Here is an 18,381-nt window from a genome sequence, read left to right as displayed (position 1 = left end):
GATGAGCGTCGCAACCCTAGAGTCGGTCACGACTGGACCTAATGGTTAGGGGTACCTTTACCTTTTTATTGTTGAGAAATATGGATAATAGCTTCACCTGCCAATTCTGGGTATTCTTTACTAGCCAGAATCCAAAACTTTGGTAATATTAGCTGTTGAAATTGCACTTTCAAGATTGTGTCAGAAGATTGCTCAAGGAATTGTTTCTGCAACTCATACCTTAATTCCAGTGACTCTGTGTCCACAGTGAATGGCAAATATAGACACTGCATACATTCACACAAATTTTGGGGGAACTGATTGTTCAAATAACGTCTTGTGAAATTTTGCTTCTGTTTGATATCCCTCAAGATCAGTATAACAGTAGTAAGTTGCCAAGATTCTGACAACTGGATGCTTTTGTATCCAGAGACAAGAATGCAGTCTATGTATCAGTTTATACTACATGAAAGATACTGTGTGGGGAATGATAGAGGGAAGATGTGAAAATATGTATATAAAAAAATCACAAACTCCGTTTGTTAATTTTTGGACAAATTGCATTCTGTATTCATACAAAAACAACTCAACTTTTTCCTGACAACTGTACATATAGAAACAAGTTCTTCTGGACATGAACTGAAATCTGTGGAGGTGCTCCATGTCTCACAACACTAAAAAAACATCCAGCTTTTATCTTCAAAAATCAATGCAAGAAATATGGAAGTGATGAGGGACTGGGATGGCAAGGAGAAGGAAACAAAGGTAGTTGTGATGGCATTACTAGCTGGCATTTAATCTTTGAATAGACCTTCTTAGGAACTAATGCACATTCATTTATCTCCATTCATAGAGTCCAGGTTTGTGGGATTGCAGAATTACTTTCTCAATGATTCTGCAATAGGTGTATTTAAATACTGTCCTAGAAAGACTGGGACTTGCCCAGTCATAACCTCTTCTATCGACCCCTTCCGCCACCTCGAGAACCTCCTCGCCTTGACTGGTTTGAGTTCATGTTACTTCCTCTTCCCCAATTACTCCCACTCCTCCCTCGGGAAGGGTTATTGCCTCCTGGAGGTCCTCCAAAGGGTTCTTCTCTATGATATCCATCATGGTGTTCTCCATCCAAAGAGCTGGATCTCCCAGATTTTGACATTCTCTGTGAAGGTCCTGACTTCCCACGCCCTGGAATAAAAATATTGCAAACTAGAATAAGAAAATGCACTAGTTTGTTTGCTTTCCAGTCATGCAATACAGAAGATCAAAGTATGGTGTCTCAGTTTCCTGCCTCCTGTTCCACTGCAGAAACAGTGCAGAGTTAAAGATAATTGGTAGGGAAAATTAGCACTGCGTATAGGAATTTTGATATCAATGCAGTAAAAAATAAAATAAATCAACATTTTCCGAATTGATATTTCCATTAATATTTGAAATTAAAATTTCTAGAGACAATTCTCTAATCTCAAAGAATTATGTTTTACCCTTTCCCCTCTCTTCTGGAGGCCCGCCTTGAATTTCCATTTCTCTATGGTCAGAGGTTCCTGGTCCATCATGCCAAGGACGCTTGCGAGGTGGCAGTGATGCCATGTCCATTCCCTGGATTGAGGAAGAACGTTCTCGACTTGCTGGAGAATGACCATCATGAGGTGGATGATCCTGGCGGAGACCTAACCATGATGGGGAAAAAATCAAGAGAGACCAATTTTGGTACAGTGCAGCAATGAATCTCTTCTTGGAACCCCTTCTAGCAATATCTTTTGTAAATATTACAACAAAAGAAATGTTTAGTAGCATCCAATTTACCTCAGGAAGATGGCTCATTGTCTTAGTTAAGCACACAAATAATTCCTGTTCCACTATCTCTCATGGTGAAGGTTCTACCCCCTTTCCACCCCAGGCGAGCTGCTGTAGAGATTGTACTTTCTGCTTTCGTTAGACAGAGAAGGGATAGAGATTGATAGGGAAACAGGCAATGGACATATTTCTTGTGAGAAAGGAACAAGAACAGTGCTTGCAGAAAAATCACCAAGCTCTTGGTGCTACTGAAGGAGACTGGGGGAGTAGATTATGGTAAAAATGTGGCTTTCTATGGTTCATGAGTACCACTTTCCACCCCTCCCTTATCAAAAACTTCAAGCAGCAGAGCTCATTCTTCCTTTACAGGAACCTCCTCTGCATTTGCATGCTGGGCACTGAGAAAGGGAAACCTCTTTTGCAGCACCCAGTAAGGATGGGAAAGCAACTTGGTCTCATTACCAATTATCTGAACTGTACAGTCCATTATATTAAGGAAAAATGTGTCTCTCTGAAATAATCTGCCTTCTCTGTAAGAATGGGATAGTTTCTGCAATCTGTTGCTGATTAACTTCTTATGTATGAGGTTTGGTTGAAATTTGTGTGCCAGATTCAGCCAGAGTGCTAAATATTTCCCACCCCTTACCCAACAGGGAACTGAAGGGGGTTGCTGGAGAAACTTGGGAGAAATCTAAAACAGATTGAGGACCATCGGATCATGCTAGGAAAATCCAGGCCAGTTTTAATCTGTAGTTCCATGTATATGTACCTGTACCTGTATCTATCTAGGAATTAAAAGCAGTAAGAAAGATCATATGGTAGCCTATTCAGCTTTCCCCCCTTTTTGTAATACAGTATTCAGATAAATGCTAATATAAAATCTGGTGAAGTGCTTCTAGATGCCATTAGGCTATTTATGAAGTACAGTAACAACTATATTAAGCTGCAACTGGAAAATAGAAGGGACAGCACATTTGATGGTGGTCAGTCTTGCATAAAGTAATATATTTTCACCTGGTTCTCGATTTCCATCCATACGGCCTCCTTCAAAGTGAGGAAATTCATCTGGCGTTGGAAGCAGACCTTTCCGTCCTCCTGTATAATGAATGGACAAAGGATGCAAAGAAGTTGAAAGAACAATTATAAAAATTCTAACTGCACCAATACATTCCTCAGCTGAGTATAAATTATCCATCAAAGCTCTCTTACCTCTAGCAGCACCCCGACCTCGCCCCCGGCCACCATGATCTCTTCCTCTTGCGTTATCCTCTGAGGAGTCAAACTTTTCTTCTGGCACAAAGTCGTCAGGCCCAGAAAAGCTGTCCCTTCCCCTGGAACCCCGGCCCTCATGTCTTGAGGGTGTTCCTCTCCTATAGCTGAACCAAAGAAATATAAATTAGCATAAGAATATACTTGAAGCTATATAGCTCCATGCTGAAAAATTCCATTGTGTATTCAGAAATTCCAACTACTTAAAAAAATGCCCAATTTCTCCGCATTGCTGGAATGGGATTGTATTATTAAAAAACATTATTTACTTTGTACCTTTGCCAGGAATCAGAAACTAAAGTTTTCAACCAGTTGAATATTATTTAGTTAGCTGTCTGGTTTCCAATTGTTTAATCAGTCAAATTTAAATACATGTTATGTTGTATGAAAGTCATTATCAATAAAAGCGGCTTTTCAATAATCCTAATTAAATTATTATACCCAAGCCTCTTGCTACTCACTCCTAAAGAGTACTCATTAATAGTTCCTCATCATCCTGAAAAAAGTGACAAGTGGGGTGCCGCAAGGTTCTGTCCTGGGCCCGTTATTGTTCAGCATCTTTATAGACAGCTTAGATGAAGGAATTGAGGGGATACTCATCAAATTTGCAGATGGCACCAAACTGGGAGAGGTAGCTAATGCCACAGAAGACAGAATCACAATTCAAAATGACCTTAACAGATTGGAGAACTGGGCACAAAGTAACAAAATGAATTTCAATAGGGACAAATGTAATGTTCTGCACTTAGGCAGGAAGAACCAGATGCACAAATATAGGGTGCGGGACACCTGGCTTACTAGCAGTACAAGTGAAAAGGATCTAGGGGTCTTGGTGGACCACAAGCATAATAACATGAGTCAACAGTGTGATGCAGCAGCAAAAAAAGCTACTACTATTATAGGCTGCATCAACAGAAGTATAGTGTCCCGATCAAGGGAAGTAATAATCCCACTCTATTCTGCCTTGGTCAGACCACACCTGAAATACTGTGTCCAGTTCTGGGCACCACAGTTTAAGAAAGATATTGACAAGCTGCAATGTGTGCAGAGGACGACAACTAGGATGATCAGGGGTCTGGAAAGGGTATGAGGGCATTGGGTATGTTTAGCCTGGAAAAGGGAAGACTGAGATGAGAGGTGATAGCCATCTTCAAATATTTGAAGAGCTGTCACATGGAAGATGGAGCAAGCTTGGTTTTTTGTGCAAGAGGTTTTTTGTGCAGAGGTTGGATGGCCATCCGTAATGGATGTTTTTGTTGAGATTCCTACAATAAAGGGGGGTTTGACTAAATGACCCCTGGAATCCCTTCCAACTCTGCAATTGGATTCTATGAGTCCACTTGGCTGTGACCTAGTGCCCACTTTAGGAAAACTGAACTTTGTAGAATGTCATTTTCATAATTTTATTTTATTAATAAATGATTTGATGAGTTCCTACAAACAGGATTTTTTTTTTCATAAAATGTACAAATTCACTTAAATGAGGCTCATTTCTTTTAATATGAAACCGGGAGATAACTGTTCATCATCGAATAATAAAAACTGTATGATTTTTACCTTTCATCTCTTCTTCCTCGGTACCGTGCATCCTCAGGCTCACGAGGAAATCTCTCGTCTGAAGGTCTCCGTCCCTCCCAAGGCCCAGGAGGTCCACGGTTTGGACCTCTGCTATCTCCCTCATTGAATTCTCTGTGGTCAGGGGGGAAAGGTGGGCCTGGACCACCTCGTCTCCACTTCTCTTCTTGGGGTGGGCCTCCCCGTCCCTCAAATTCACGTAAGCGATGGCCAAATCGCTTGTCTGGATGGAAGTCTTCACGAAATTCATCTGGTCGATCAAAGTCATCATGGAACTCTGGATGAGGTCCTCTTCTGTCTGGCATGCCCCTATTTTCTCTACCATCACCCCAATCTTGGCCACCTCGGAAGGGGCCCCTCTCAGGGCCATGATCAGGACCACCACTGTTCTGGTCATGCCGCCTTTCTGAGAGAGGGCCCATGTGATGGTTTGGCGGCCCACGAGAATCACCTTAAGATAAAGGAAATACGTGTGTGTGCTTTGTAACAAAATATTAATAATATAAAAGGTATAACTGAATGTACTTCGTAAGTGCAGACAATGAAGTTACAACTATCAGCAAAATATTCTTATAAAACTTTTACCTATTTTAATGGTACACATATTATATTATATACTAGTATATTATATATTAGTATATGAGTGCTGTTTGTCGCACTGGTCCCTACTGTGCCCAAAGGCAATGATTTATTCATTCATTCATACATACATACATACATACATACCCTGCCCATCTGGCTGGGTTTCCCCAGCCACTCTGGGCGGCTCCCAACAGAACATTAAAAACACAATAAAAGATCAAACATTAAAAACTTCCCTAAACAGGGCTGCTGTCAGATGTCTTCTAAAATTCAGATAGGTGTTTACTTCCTTGACATCTGATGGGAGGGCGTTCCACAGGGCGGGCGCCACTACTAATCATTTAATTTTGTAAATTTGTACCCTCATTTTCAACTTAAAGGTTCACAGAGCACCTTAAACTATTCCACTAAAATGTAACAATAAAAAAATCACAAAATGAAATCCTTCAACCATAAAATATAAACCTAAAACCAGTATACGTTATACTACAACCCAACAAAGAGCACAATTTCTCTTAAATCAGCACCACCCACTGCTTCAGACCTGAAGAAACAAGGAAATATTCACCTATGCCAGAAAATCATTAGGGTAGAGAATGAACATATTTACAGGGGGAGAGAATTCCAGACCCAGCGTATCGTAAGAGAGAAAATAAAGACACATGTTGCCTGACTTAGTCTATGGATTAAAGCCCCAAAGAACTATAAAGCACTGAATTGTGCTAAAGCTTGCTTTGCAATAATAGTGAGCTTATGCCATTTGTTCTAAAGGAAAAGTGAATTTAATTACCTTTATTAGGACCAGGTCCTTGGTTGTGAGGGCCATGGCGGCCTGGGCCTCCATGCTGTCCCAGTCCGGGTATCAATGGTGGAGGACCTGGATTCTGTCCTTCCTGCAAGAAAGAAAAACTAGGAATTAACGAATCATGGAAAGAACAGAATAGAGCAAAGCAGAGCAGAACAGAAATCCCTTGTGTCTACTACGTAGAACAGGCAATACAGTGGTACCTCGGGTTACATACACTTCAGGTTACATACGCTTCAGTTTACAGACTCTGCTAACCCAGAAATAGTGTTTAAGGTTAAGAACTTTGCTTCAGGATGAGAACAGAAATTGGGCTCCGGCGGCAGCAGCAGCAGCAGCAGCAGCAGCAGGAGGAGGCCCAATTAGCTAAAGTGGTGCTTCAGGTTAAGAACAGTTTCAGGTTAAGTACGGACCTCCGGAACGAATTAAGTACTTAACCCGAGGTACCACTGTATATGGTTCTCATCCTCTAATTATGAGGCAGAAGTGGGGCCAGCAACCCAGATCCTGAACTCTCCCACCCCCTGCAAGCCATTTTGACTGGCCATCTGTCAATCACCTGTTACCAGGACATGAGATGACCCATTTTTCCTTTATAACCTTGCTTGAACTCAAGCCCAGGTACAAAGGAGGTTCCTATGTAAGTGTAAGTTGAGTTCCTACTATGCCACCAAAAAAATAATGCAGCAGGGTTTAAAGTCACCACTGATCAGCTGACTGATGGCAACTTTCACTAGGGATTGGTTCTACTGTATTTAGGAGTTCCCAACTGATCTAAAATATCAGGTGTGGGGCAGGTTGGCATGGCTTGGAGAACACAGAACTCTTGATGGGCCTAATTTGGCTTGAGGGCTGGAGGCTTTCCATGCCTGCTCTAAGGGTAAATCCAAACAACATTAAAATGGAATTCTCTCCCAGTTTTGGAATAACTTCAGCTAGAAACAGCTAATAGAGCAGAACAAAACAAAAAAAAGACGAACTGTGGAATCAGGCTACACTGGACAAAAAAAGATAAGTAGGACAAATGAAGTCAAAATCAAAGAAACATTTAGGTTTTATTGCAGCCTATTCTAGCAATTACCATGTGGATAAGATCCCACCAAAAAACATTCCTGTATTCTTTACCACCTACTAAGAGCAAAAGGGTGTTCCTTGACTTTAGTGATTGTACAGAAGAGGAATTTTGGGCAGGTGCAGCTTTCCTCAGCCCTTAATAACAAATTGCCCTGCTAGAACTCCCCTCTTCTACATACCTTTTAAGTATATAAGCTTTTTTATTTTTAATCATTGGCATCTGTCACCCTATACACAAACTCATAGACTATAGATTTAGGAATTTACAAAAATGTATTTGCCAATGGGGGAGTGAGTGTTCCTAAGAAAGCATTCACACAACTCGGGTGATGTAGTTCAACTCATATATAACAGTGCAGATGGAGTAATATATGAGATTCCCCTCCTTCTCTTTTCACTTCTATCAGCCCCCCCACCCCATAACACAAAAATATTTCATTCCAGTTCACTATAAGGAATCAGGGACCTTCTCATACTGCATCAAATACTGAAAAAATCAACCGTGGCTTATAAAGAGGCAAAGACGGTTGCTGTTGAAAATATGTTTTGTCAGCCCAGGTGGGCATGTGTCACCCTATGAACTCTGGATTGTAGTCATCAATAAGACCTGCTTCCTGGGGGGGGGGGGGGGGCGGAATCTGGTGAATATATAAAAAAAATTGAAATCTCCTGATACACTGGCCATTATGTACTCCAACTTGTTTGAGATATCTGTGAACCCCATTTTCATAACAGTCTGTTGGAACTATGAAAATAATGAGGTGACATGCAGTGGTGCCTCGCAAGACAAAATTAATCCGTTCCGTGAGGCTCTTCGTATAGTGGTTTTTTCGTCTTGCGAAGCAAGCCCATTGACAGTTTAGCGGATTAGTGCTATTAGCAGTTTAGCGGCTTTTAGCGGATCAGCTGATAAGCGGCTTATCAGCGGATCAGCTGATAAGCGGCGTAGGGCTTAGGAAAACGGGGGGGGGGGAGGGAAAAACCCCCGCAGGAACTCGCAAGACATTTTCGTCTTGCAAAGCAAGCCCATAGGGAAATTCGTTTTGCGAAGCGCCTCCAAAACGGAAAACCCTTTCGTCTAGCGGGTTTTCCGTCTTGCGAGGCGTTTGTCTTGCGGGGCACCACTGTATCTCACTTCTGCTGACATAAATCAGTTGGGAGACTGCAGGGAGGAAGGGGAATTCAGTCATATTCGCTGGTGCAATGCTGCATTTCACCCATATTCGGAGATTACAAAAAAAACCAGCATGTGTCCCCAAATCCATCTAATTTCTTTTACACTAGGGTTATAGCAACAGCCACAGTTTTGCCTGATCATTTTATTATGCTATTAACAACAATTTATTATGGTATTAATTTCTTCCCGACCAGACCTCTTCTCATGAAGAGTATCCTTCCCAGACATACCTGATTGAATGGGGCCCGAGGACCGTCACCAAGCAAGGGAGTTTTCTGCTGCTGAAAGGGTGGAGGGCCCTGGGAAGGATGTGGCCCCCTTGAAGGGTTCTGCTGTCCTTGAGGCCCTGGTGGCCCTTGCATGTTTCCTTGAGGCCCTACCATAGCACCTTGCGGAGGTCCCTGCTGTCCTTGTGCACCTGGTGGCCCACGCAATTCTTGCGGAGGTCCCATCATTGAACCCTGAGGTGGAGGACCCCTCATCTCCTGGGGACCATGCCCCAGTAAACCATGCGGCCCTCTCATTTCTTGAGGTGGATGGCCCATCATCATCCCCTGTGGTCCAGGACCCTGGTTCTCCCTTGGTCCTGGAGGTCCCTGCATGCCTCTTGGGTTAAGTCCCATCAAGGGCCCTTGAGATACAGGACCCTGTATCCCTTGAGCTCCTTGCACTCCATGAGGTCCTTGCATTCCTCTTGGCCCAGGTGGCCCTTGAGGACCTAAGTGGGTCTGTGGTGTTGGTGGACCTTGTTGACCTAAATGAGCCTGTGGGCCTGGTGGGCCTAAGTGACCCTGAGGTCCAGAATTCGTCTGTGGACCAGGTGGCCCTCCAGGTGGAGGGCCCATTTGTCCATGAGGGCCAGGATGTCTCTGCATTCCTTGATGCCCATGAAGTTCTTGAGGTCTTGGTAGTCCTTGTGGAGGTCCTTGAGGCCCAACAAATCCTTGTGGTCCACCACCTCCTTGGTGTAAAGGAGGACCTTGGGGTCCCATTTGTCCTTGAGGTCCTGGAGGTCTGAACTGTCCCTGTGGCCCAGGTGGTCCCATCTGAGGCATATTCATTGGCATCTGCTGAGGTGGATGGGCTTGCTGAAAGCCTTGAGGCACCTGAGACATTGGACTTTGTCCTGGGAAATGTTGGGGTCCATGAACAGGTCCTCCTGGAGGTGGCTGCTGCTGACCTTGTTCTGCTTGCTTCTGTGCAAGCCTTTCAATCTTCAGTTGCTGCAAAAAAGAAGAAAATAATTTACACACCCACACAATTATGACAAACTATTGGAAACCAAAGGACACTTTCTGTGTAGCTTGTTCCACTTAGTATTAAGCCATGGCTTGCTCAACAAATGCTAAGCCTCACAGAAAAGTAAACATCCCTTGACTTGTTTCTCCAATGCTTGATTTATTCTCTAGCTGCTCTTGCCTGTTGCCTCTGTAGCTTGGTGAGTGTCTGGAGTGGGGTGGCCACCCACAGTTAGGCAAGACTGTTGGGTTTGGAGATAATGCTGATCCAAGGATAAAATATGGCTAGACTCTCCAATACAAACCATGGTTGCCGATAGTAGTTTGTTACTGGAAAACAAACCATAATTATTCTCTGGGCTGAACTCAGATGTTCAAACAAGCCACACTTTGGCTAAACAAACTATGGCTTATCATTATGTACTAACCAGGCAATTTCTAATTTTAATTATTTTTTCAACGAAAGCAAAATGAAGAATGTAGCTAGAAGGCAATAACCTTCTCAAACATAATGTTTACTTCAGCAGCATACACCACTTGATTAGACACTGGTCAGGAGCAAAAAAACAAAACAAAAAGCCACTTTCTTCAGAGGGTTTTGTGGCAATCATTTATTCATTATTCTTATCCTTGCACACAGATCAGATTATATGTGGTTCCCAGATAGCCTCTCATGCAAGCAGTACTCAAGGGCAGACCCACTTACAGCATCATGTAACTTGGGACCATTCATTAAGCCAGAAAAGTTTATGTTACCCATAGCTGCAGTGATGTTGCAAATAGGGCCTATCAATATCCTCATTGGTTTCCTCTAATTTTTGGTGGGAGTAAGTGCATTTATCAGTGACCTGACTTTTCACATACCTCTAGAAGCTGTGGGTTGGTGTACTGAAGTGCTGCCATTTCTTGCTCAATCTCTGCCTGTGACTTCTTCTTTTCCTCCAGTTTAAGATCTTCCTTTCGGTCATTCAGTGGCTCAGCTGGTGAAGGAATAGGAACTTTATTCTGCATCCAAGCCTGAATAGGAAAATAAAGGTGCGTGGTTACAGTGTTAATGAAACCTGTTGGATGAATCCATCCACAAGTGCATTTACGCTGGAGACTTGATGAAAGTAGACTATGTCAACTGCACTATATTTTAGGCCCAGCTGCTGAAGTCAATCATCTATTTGCTCCTTTTAAGAATTCATCAATGAGGACTTTGCATTCTAATAGGTGCTGATCGTGGAAATAAATAAAGAAGTTACTAACCTGCTGAAACTGGGCTGGGATTGGTTTTGCGTAGGGGACCTTTTTTTGTGGTACTTTCTTTTGGTCCTTTTGCATCACCTCCTCCATTCCCCAGTCCAATCCTGGTATAGTCATCTCAATTTCACTGGTCTCATCTTTCCCTTCAATGAAAATAATTGAATAGTGGTTTCTACACAGTATAATGAACAACTTATGTCTTCATAAATAAAGTCATCAGGAAACTTAATTTCATGTCTAGAGATGGGGGGGAGGGGTTTTTGCAGAATCCTTTAGCTAATTTTAAATTTTTCTTGGCACAAAAGGATGCCAAAAAGGAACAGAAAAGAAGATCCAACCCATTTCTTTATGATTCATGCAAATTTTCAGAAAAGCAACACAATCCTATTTGGGATTCTCTTCCTATCAATTGGTATTTCTCTTGCTATTGGTTATTAGCAAGTCCCACTATGTTCAAGGAGTTACGCCAAGGAAAGTATCCATAATACGGCAGCCACAATTTCTCTCTTACCCATCTGCTCTTGTTCCATGGCTAGTTTCAGCTGCTCAGGTATTCCCATCCCTGGAATCACTGCAAGACTATTGGGTTCTAGGTCATCTGGAAAGGGAGAGTAAACTGTTATCAACAAAATATTTGATATTTCTTAGGTCCCATTCAGTGATGTTTCAACACCATTACTTAATTTCCTACAATCAACCATTTCATTATTTTCTCTTTTACTGACCGGCAAGGATTTAAAGCAGGGTTGGAGAACCCTTTTCAGCTAGTGTTGCTTTTGATGGGTGAGGCCACAGTGAAAAGTGGCTCGCATAAAATATGTAAACTTTACCTTTATACAGTAGGTTAATTTCGATATCCTCTTTTAAACCACACTCAGCCAAGCAAAATACATTAGCAGAGTTTAAGGACAGAATCAAGCCAGGTAAAAGGACTCTAGTAGGTTGCAATCTGAGGGTGGGACTTTTTATTTTTATTTACTTATCAAATTTATACACCACCCTTCCTCACAGGATCTTAGGGTTTGAGGAAATGAGGCGTGGCTGGGGAGGGTATGTGGTGTAGGGAGAGTCCTGAGGGCCAAAAAGAAAACCTTAGAGGGCCATATTTGTGTGTGTGTCCCGTCCCCCCCCCTGCCGGCCTGACGATCCCCATCCCTAATTTAAAGTCTGTAACCTATACAGCATTTCAAACTTTCTGCTGAAATAAATATTGAGTAAAATATGTGTTTTCTTTACAAGGTAACAACTAGGTGTGCTGCGATGACAAAAAGAGAACAAACATTTGGAAATAAGACCACAACCATGGTTCCTATGTTGTTGTGTTAGAATGCATAACTCACTTGAAAGAAACAGAATACCAAAGGAAAAGGGGGAAAGAGTTTTCAGGAACTACGTGTTTTTACATTACAATGATTTAAAGATTACCTTAAGCACTGCTTAAGTTTGAGTCTGTTGTCTTTTCATATTCCCATACAAATGGCCAAGAAAGCAACTGTGGCATATTGGTTAGAGTGTTGAACTAGAATTAGGGAGACTCAGGTTGAAATCCCTGCTCATTTATGTAGCTCACCAGGTGACCTTGGGCCAGTCACCACTTCACAGCCTAACTTGTCTCACAGGATTGTTGAGAAGGTAAAAAAGGGGAGGAGGACATGTATGACACCACGAATTCCTTCGAAGAAAGACGAAATGTAAGTGTAACAAATAAATATACCATATTCAACTCCATCCTCTGACATTCCTGGAAGCAAGTTCAGGTTATAACGATCTCGCATTTTATCTCCAGGACGATTCCGGGTCCAGAATTTGCTGTTAAAATAAAACTAAGAGATAGTATCCTCTATTGATTTATAAGTTAAGCCTTCATTACTCAGAGCCAGTAACTCTTAACATCCTCTAACTCTGAAGTTTTATTAAAAAAAGTTATTTTAAATGTGTATTAGCTTCTTCTTGTTTTCTACTGGACCACTTCAAGTTGTGATGGCTACTGAATTGGGTGGTCCCTCACCATCTGCCAGTAGTAGAGAGTAGAGGTATAGTACCCACTCCTTGCTGTGCACATAGTTCCAAGAAACCTAAATAAGCTTCTAAAGTTGCTTCTAAAGCAGAAAAGGGAAATCTGTTCTGCATCAACAGCCACAGTAGAAAACTATTACCAGCCAAAACCAGACTAATAATACAATTTGTGTAACATCTTACAATGGTGTAAACTTGTATTTAACCAATAGGCTTGTTTCACATATTATTGGGTGCCAACAGGGTTGTACAGAACTCTGCTATATCTTGAAAATGTATATATTTAAAAATTACACTTCACCCTTTAAGTATGAATACTATCAGAGCAATAAAAAACAGAGATAAAAACAATAATAAACTATAATAAAGCAGACTTACAAGTTACTGTTTCATTACGTTCAGTAATACCCATGCCAAAAGAAATAATCTAGTTCAATAATGTGTTACATCTGGGCTGCTATCCAGTGAAGTAGTCCTATTAGTACAAGGAGTTCTTATTGCACATCATAATTTTCTCTCCCTCATCTCGCCTTGTGCCCCCCCTCCAAATCTGTTCTTGGGGTTCTCCCAATCCTCGGGAGCAGATGCGGGGTGGGGGTGGGGATGGAAACTTCCATTAAACAAATGGAACTCCCCATGCTAAGGGAACTGTGCTGTTGAATACCTGCCCTGGTGTGTATAACTGTTTGAGCACAATGGCCATTCTGTAGTCCTTTTCACCTTGATAAGAAGGGGCACAAAGTATCAGTGGTAATGATACAATAAATTTGTCTTTTTTAAACTCTCAAAACAGTCAAATCATTGTATGGGAAATGCATCCGGAAGACAAAAATGTATCAGGAAGTTAGTGATCTGACACGGTTACCCTTCCTGCCTCTACTCCTTCCCCCTCCCCCGCTCTTGTTAAGTATTTCGATGGTGTGAGAACAGTTTTTAATGTCCTGAGAATGTTGGGAGGAGGTGAAGTCCCCCCCACAGCTGCCTTAATCAGTTCTGAGGATAGTGCTGGGTACCTTCTTTGATGTTGGACATTGTTTTGAGAAAGTGAGGCACTGGGAGGGGATGGCTAATGGATGATCTGCACGTAGTCAGTCTTGGAAGCCGCAGGCTACCTATAAAACCGGACCGTTTGGGCAGAGTTTCTTTGAAGCTCGTGCAGGGACTGATCGACCGCAGGGCCGTGCAAACTGAGGCTACCTGGGGAAGTCGCTTTGCCACTTCTTGAGGGCTTCCAAGTGGCAGAGGGAAGTGCTTGCTTGGTATGTATACATTGCTTGTTGTCAAAGACTAAAATCTGTAATCTTCTTCTGTATTTTGTATTGCTTCTGAATCTATCTTAAAAGAACCACCTTGCCTTTGGCAAGACAATCATCTCCTGCAGCTTTTCTATGTTTAATGTACTATATTTCACCCCGTCTCTTTCACTAGTTAAATCTTCCAGCTTGCTGAATGATCACATTTGATTTCATTTCGTTTCACAGTGTATTCTTTTTAATCACGATGAAAGGTAAAGTACCATGAATAACAGCTGATTGCATTAGTAAGAATGTGTAAGTGGAATGTACTATATTAAATGCTAATGAGTGCTAGTTCCTGACAACACTCTTAGTATTTTATTCTTCCACTGCATAAGTAAACTACAATTTTTCTTTTGAAGCTTCTTGGTAGGGTATGTTCGTGTGGGTACAAACAAATGCATGATGACGACAAAGAAACGTAAGTGAAGCAATGAAAAACAAACTGTTACTGAGGTCAAACGAGTGCAAAGCAAAATATTTAAATAAAAATACCTGGTGTGATCATTTGATCCTGAGCACAGAATGTGTCCTAGAGGATGCCAAGCTAAACTCCAAATCATTCCTTCATGGGCCATTTCCATACCTCCCACTTCCTTCTCCACCCTGAAATAATACAAAAATAGTGCTTAAATGGATGAACAAGGAAGCATCAAGGCCTATTTTCTTTTCTTTTCTTTTCAAATACAACATTTTCAATGAAACTTATTTTGTTTAATGTTTACCTGCATTTGTTTGTTCAGAAGTTATTATTTATGTGAAAACTTAGAAGAGGTTGTATGTGTGTGCACGTGTGTGTGTACACACACACACACACTTATTTTGACTGCTGTTTTAATTAGGAAGATTGCTGTGACAAACAAGAGAAGCCATATCCACATTCTTTCAGGCAGAAATATTTACACTAGAAAATTAATATATTTAATGATTATCTCCACAAGGATCAGGGGAGCAGTGGGGAGTCTTTCCTGGCTAGCAGGCAAAACTTTTATATCCCTACTCCTTAGCAGGCCAAATTTGGCAAGTGGGAAAGGTCACCCCCGGTCAGTCACCTGTTGCTATGAAACCAAGGGATGCTGTTTGCAAAAGCCTCTCAGGCAACATCAATGTTCCTGTGAGCCACCAGTTTGAGTCTTAGAGGCAACAGGCATGAAGGGAGGTTTGAAAGTGCCTTCCAAAAGTGCTTACAAGTAGCCCAGGGTTCCTGTTTGAGCCTGAGGCTCAACCTGGAGGTTCAAACAGAAGCACTGTGGCTTGCCTGAGAGCCCTTTGCAAACAGCATCAATAGGAATGCTGGGCTGCTTGAAAGCACTTTTGCAAAGTACTTTCACACTACTCCCCAACCTCTGTTTTGCCTCTGGTTTCGCAAAGGGCTTTCAGCCAGCTATTTGCCCAGGTTTCAACTTCTGAAAATGGGCTCTCTTGAACTCAGCAGGCTTTAACTGTGACTAAACCCTGCTGGCTTGGCCATATGCATCTGTTCTTTGCTGGTAACAGGCATGCACAACCAAAGCAGGATTTTACCAGTGATGTCAGCTGATGAGCAGGTGGACGTGGTTGGGGGGAAATGGCCTTGTGGGCCAAACTGGACCCCCTGGTGGGTCAATATTGGTCTGCAGGTCAGAGGGTCCCTAACCTCTGGATTAATAAATATTTTACTTAGTTTTCTTAAAGTAAAGCCCTTCAGCTCAGGATGGAGACATTCACAAATCATCACAAGGATAATTCTATAGTATCAAAAGACAATATTAAATTATGGATGACTTCTCAGTTGTAATTTCTCATCAGAGGTACCTACCCAACATGCCAGAACAGTAATGAGCCATCGGACCCTCCACTGGCAAAGAACCCTTCATGAACAGGATGCCAGGCCACAGCTGCAATGAAGAAATTCACAATTACTACTACTTATTTACATTTTTCCAATGGTGTACTAGAACAGAAGTAACGTAGGATCTGACTAGATGAGAGAGGATGGATTACAGTGCAGCGATGAGCAGTGGACAACAGGCATCAGTGGAGGGGCAGGAAAAGAGACTGACAGTTCAGAGTAGCCTTTGGAGTTTTCATGGGAGGACCTGTGGAGGGGCACCTCGTTTAATGAATGAAGAGAAGGCTACTTAAGCAACAGCTTGCCAAAAGGCTCACTGGTGGGAAGTAGAGAATAAAACAAAAACAAGTAGGATGTTGGAAGAGAGGAGATACAAGAGAATAGATATGGTATGGAGAAATAAATACACAAACTTGAAGTTCACACACAGCATGGCAGAGCCAATGGGTAGGAAAATGGGTAATATGGGAGGTGGAAAGTGAATTGTCAGCAGGGACAAAAGGTGCTGCTAGAAAGACAGGAGTGCTCTGAAGAGTTAACATCAAGAGGGATAGTGTGATCAATAGCTTCAAACGTAGCAGACAGATTAGGAGAAGGAAAATGTTGTAGAGAGGGAGAAGCTATAAGCTTTCTAAACGGATTAAGGATCTAGAAGATTTGGACATGCTTGATTTGAGCAATGGTATTAGCTAGCTTTCCTATCAACTACAGATATAGAAACTGGCGTGATATAATGAAGACTTTGAATAGTTACTTTCAAGGGTTTTGAATATGCAACCACCAAGTTCAGAAACAACTGACACAAAAGTTATATTTAACCTGTTGCCTCCTTCTTATGACCTCTGAAGACCTGAAGCTCTTCTTTCAGATTTCGAATATCAAAGAGTTTGCAGAGGTGATCACGAGATGCTGTAAGTAGCCAGTTGCCATTTAGGTTCAATTTGACTTCCATCACAGTGTTCTTATGAGCATGACTGGAATATATCATAAAAAGAATAAACTGTGCATAATTTAAAGAAATGAGCAATTAAAGCAACCCACTGTTTGTCTTCAAAACCGTTCAGATAGTAAAAAGTATTCTATCCACTTTCTCCACAGCATGCATAATTTTTTGAAACATCTAATGTGTCCCCTGACCCCATCATAATGAAATAAAATAAAACAGATCTAAACACGTTGGCATTTTCTCATAGTGAAACTGTGCTAAACCCTTGTTTCAATTGCTGTTTCAACACTTTTTGCAGCCATCTCACACATTATTCCAAATGCACTGAGCAATAATATTCTAAACAAGTATTCAATAAACCTATACAGGCTGAAGGCCCAGAAATTTTTGGCAACAAGAGCCCAGGCACCAACTGCAATTGCACTTACAGTGTAGCAAGGCTCTGGCCAGTCTTTGGATCCCAGAACTTGATTGGCTGCTGACTATCTTTGCTTCCAGAAACCACCAAACCTTTTGTCGGATGCCAGTCAACACACTTGACATCAGCACCATGGCCTGTTTAAAATACAAAGGTACTGTTGTTGAAGAGACTTCACACAGAAAATTAAATAATGAAACAATCTATCCCAACTATGAAATGGCATAATTGTTTGGACAGGTTACATCTTGATTTGTCTTTATTGCCCTAAAAGACAGCTCTTTTTCCTTCAAGGATTTCAAAGTTATACAAAATTGTTTTGGATACAGTCCATGCTGTACTATATTAAATATGTGATTACCTTTCAATAGATGTTCAAAAACTAGTTTGGAGCAGGAAGATGTATTAACACGAACTTTGTCTAGATTCCTTATTGGAATCTAAACATGAATAACATTTGTTCATATATCGGTTTCAATAATGCATATAAATCAGGAATGACCCTTCTAGCTGCTGTTGGATTCAAACTCCCATCAGTCCCTGCCAGCACGGCCAACATTCAGAGAGATGGGAATTGTAATCTAGCAATATCTGGAGGCCCACAGTTTCCTCATCCGTGAAAGACATTTTTCTAATGGTAACAGGCAATAAATGATTCAATTAAGTGGCATGGACATTAGAGATTATTTTAAAGTTACTTTAAAACCAAACATTTCATAATATTGTGCTATGACTCAACCTACAGCTGCCAAAATTAATAAGATCTCTTTCATTTTAATATTTGTTTTGCTCTTTTTTGGACAGCTATCAAAGTATACACAAAACAATCTATTTATTTACTGAAGAGGAATGAATTCCATGCAAAATTATGAATAATTTTACAACTAGTGTTTGTTCTAGACTCCCCACTTGCACCCCACAAAAAACCCTAAAAACTTTTCTCATCAGATCAATATTTATTCATTGGTAACATCCTTTTTTTTGAACTTTCAAACAATACCAAAAGGTTAGGTCACTGGATCATCTAAGCAGATCACAGATATAAACGCAGGAAGTTGATCTTTATTTTTATTTTCTTTGCTATCTATTTCCCCTACTTTGAACCAGTTTCCACATCACGTTAAACTGTTAGGT

The 18,381-nt window shown here is 41.4% G+C and overlaps 1 protein-coding gene across 2 annotated transcripts in view; it reads right to left on the bottom strand.

Annotated features, from left to right (window-relative positions):
* Positions 1–517: 517 nt before the first annotated feature.
* The window catches only part of WDR33 (WD repeat domain 33), a 56,292-nt gene continuing 38,428 nt past the window's right edge, over positions 518–18,381 (bottom strand). The window contains exons 8-22 of one of the 2 annotated variants that reach the window (XM_081864051.1): positions 17,258–17,384; positions 16,703–16,857; positions 15,851–15,929; positions 14,548–14,658; positions 12,456–12,550; positions 11,253–11,339; positions 10,745–10,884; positions 10,358–10,510; positions 8,486–9,478; positions 5,990–6,092; positions 4,600–5,068; positions 2,983–3,149; positions 2,788–2,868; positions 1,461–1,646; positions 518–1,164 (exon numbers count right to left, since the gene is read on the bottom strand). In XM_081864051.1, the coding sequence (XP_081720177.1) occupies positions 938–1,164; positions 1,461–1,646; positions 2,788–2,868; positions 2,983–3,149; positions 4,600–5,068; positions 5,990–6,092; positions 8,486–9,478; positions 10,358–10,510; positions 10,745–10,884; positions 11,253–11,339; positions 12,456–12,550; positions 14,548–14,658; positions 15,851–15,929; positions 16,703–16,857; positions 17,258–17,384 (3,173 nt within the window). In that variant the 3' untranslated portion in view covers positions 518–937. Of the gene's footprint in view, positions 1,165–1,460; positions 1,647–2,787; positions 3,150–4,599; positions 5,069–5,989; positions 6,093–8,485; positions 9,479–10,357; positions 10,511–10,744; positions 10,885–11,252; positions 11,340–12,455; positions 12,551–14,547; positions 14,659–15,850; positions 15,930–16,702; positions 16,858–17,257; positions 17,385–18,381 lie in introns of both variants that reach the window. The other variant, XM_081864050.1, reaches the window with a different exon arrangement.

Source organism: Podarcis erhardii (assembly GCF_964252035.2).
Source record: "Podarcis erhardii genome assembly, chromosome: 5".
Lineage (NCBI taxonomy): Eukaryota > Metazoa > Chordata > Lepidosauria > Squamata > Lacertidae > Podarcis > Podarcis erhardii.
The sequence above is the reverse complement of the archived record's forward strand: the minus strand, read 5'-3'. Positions and strand labels throughout refer to the sequence as shown.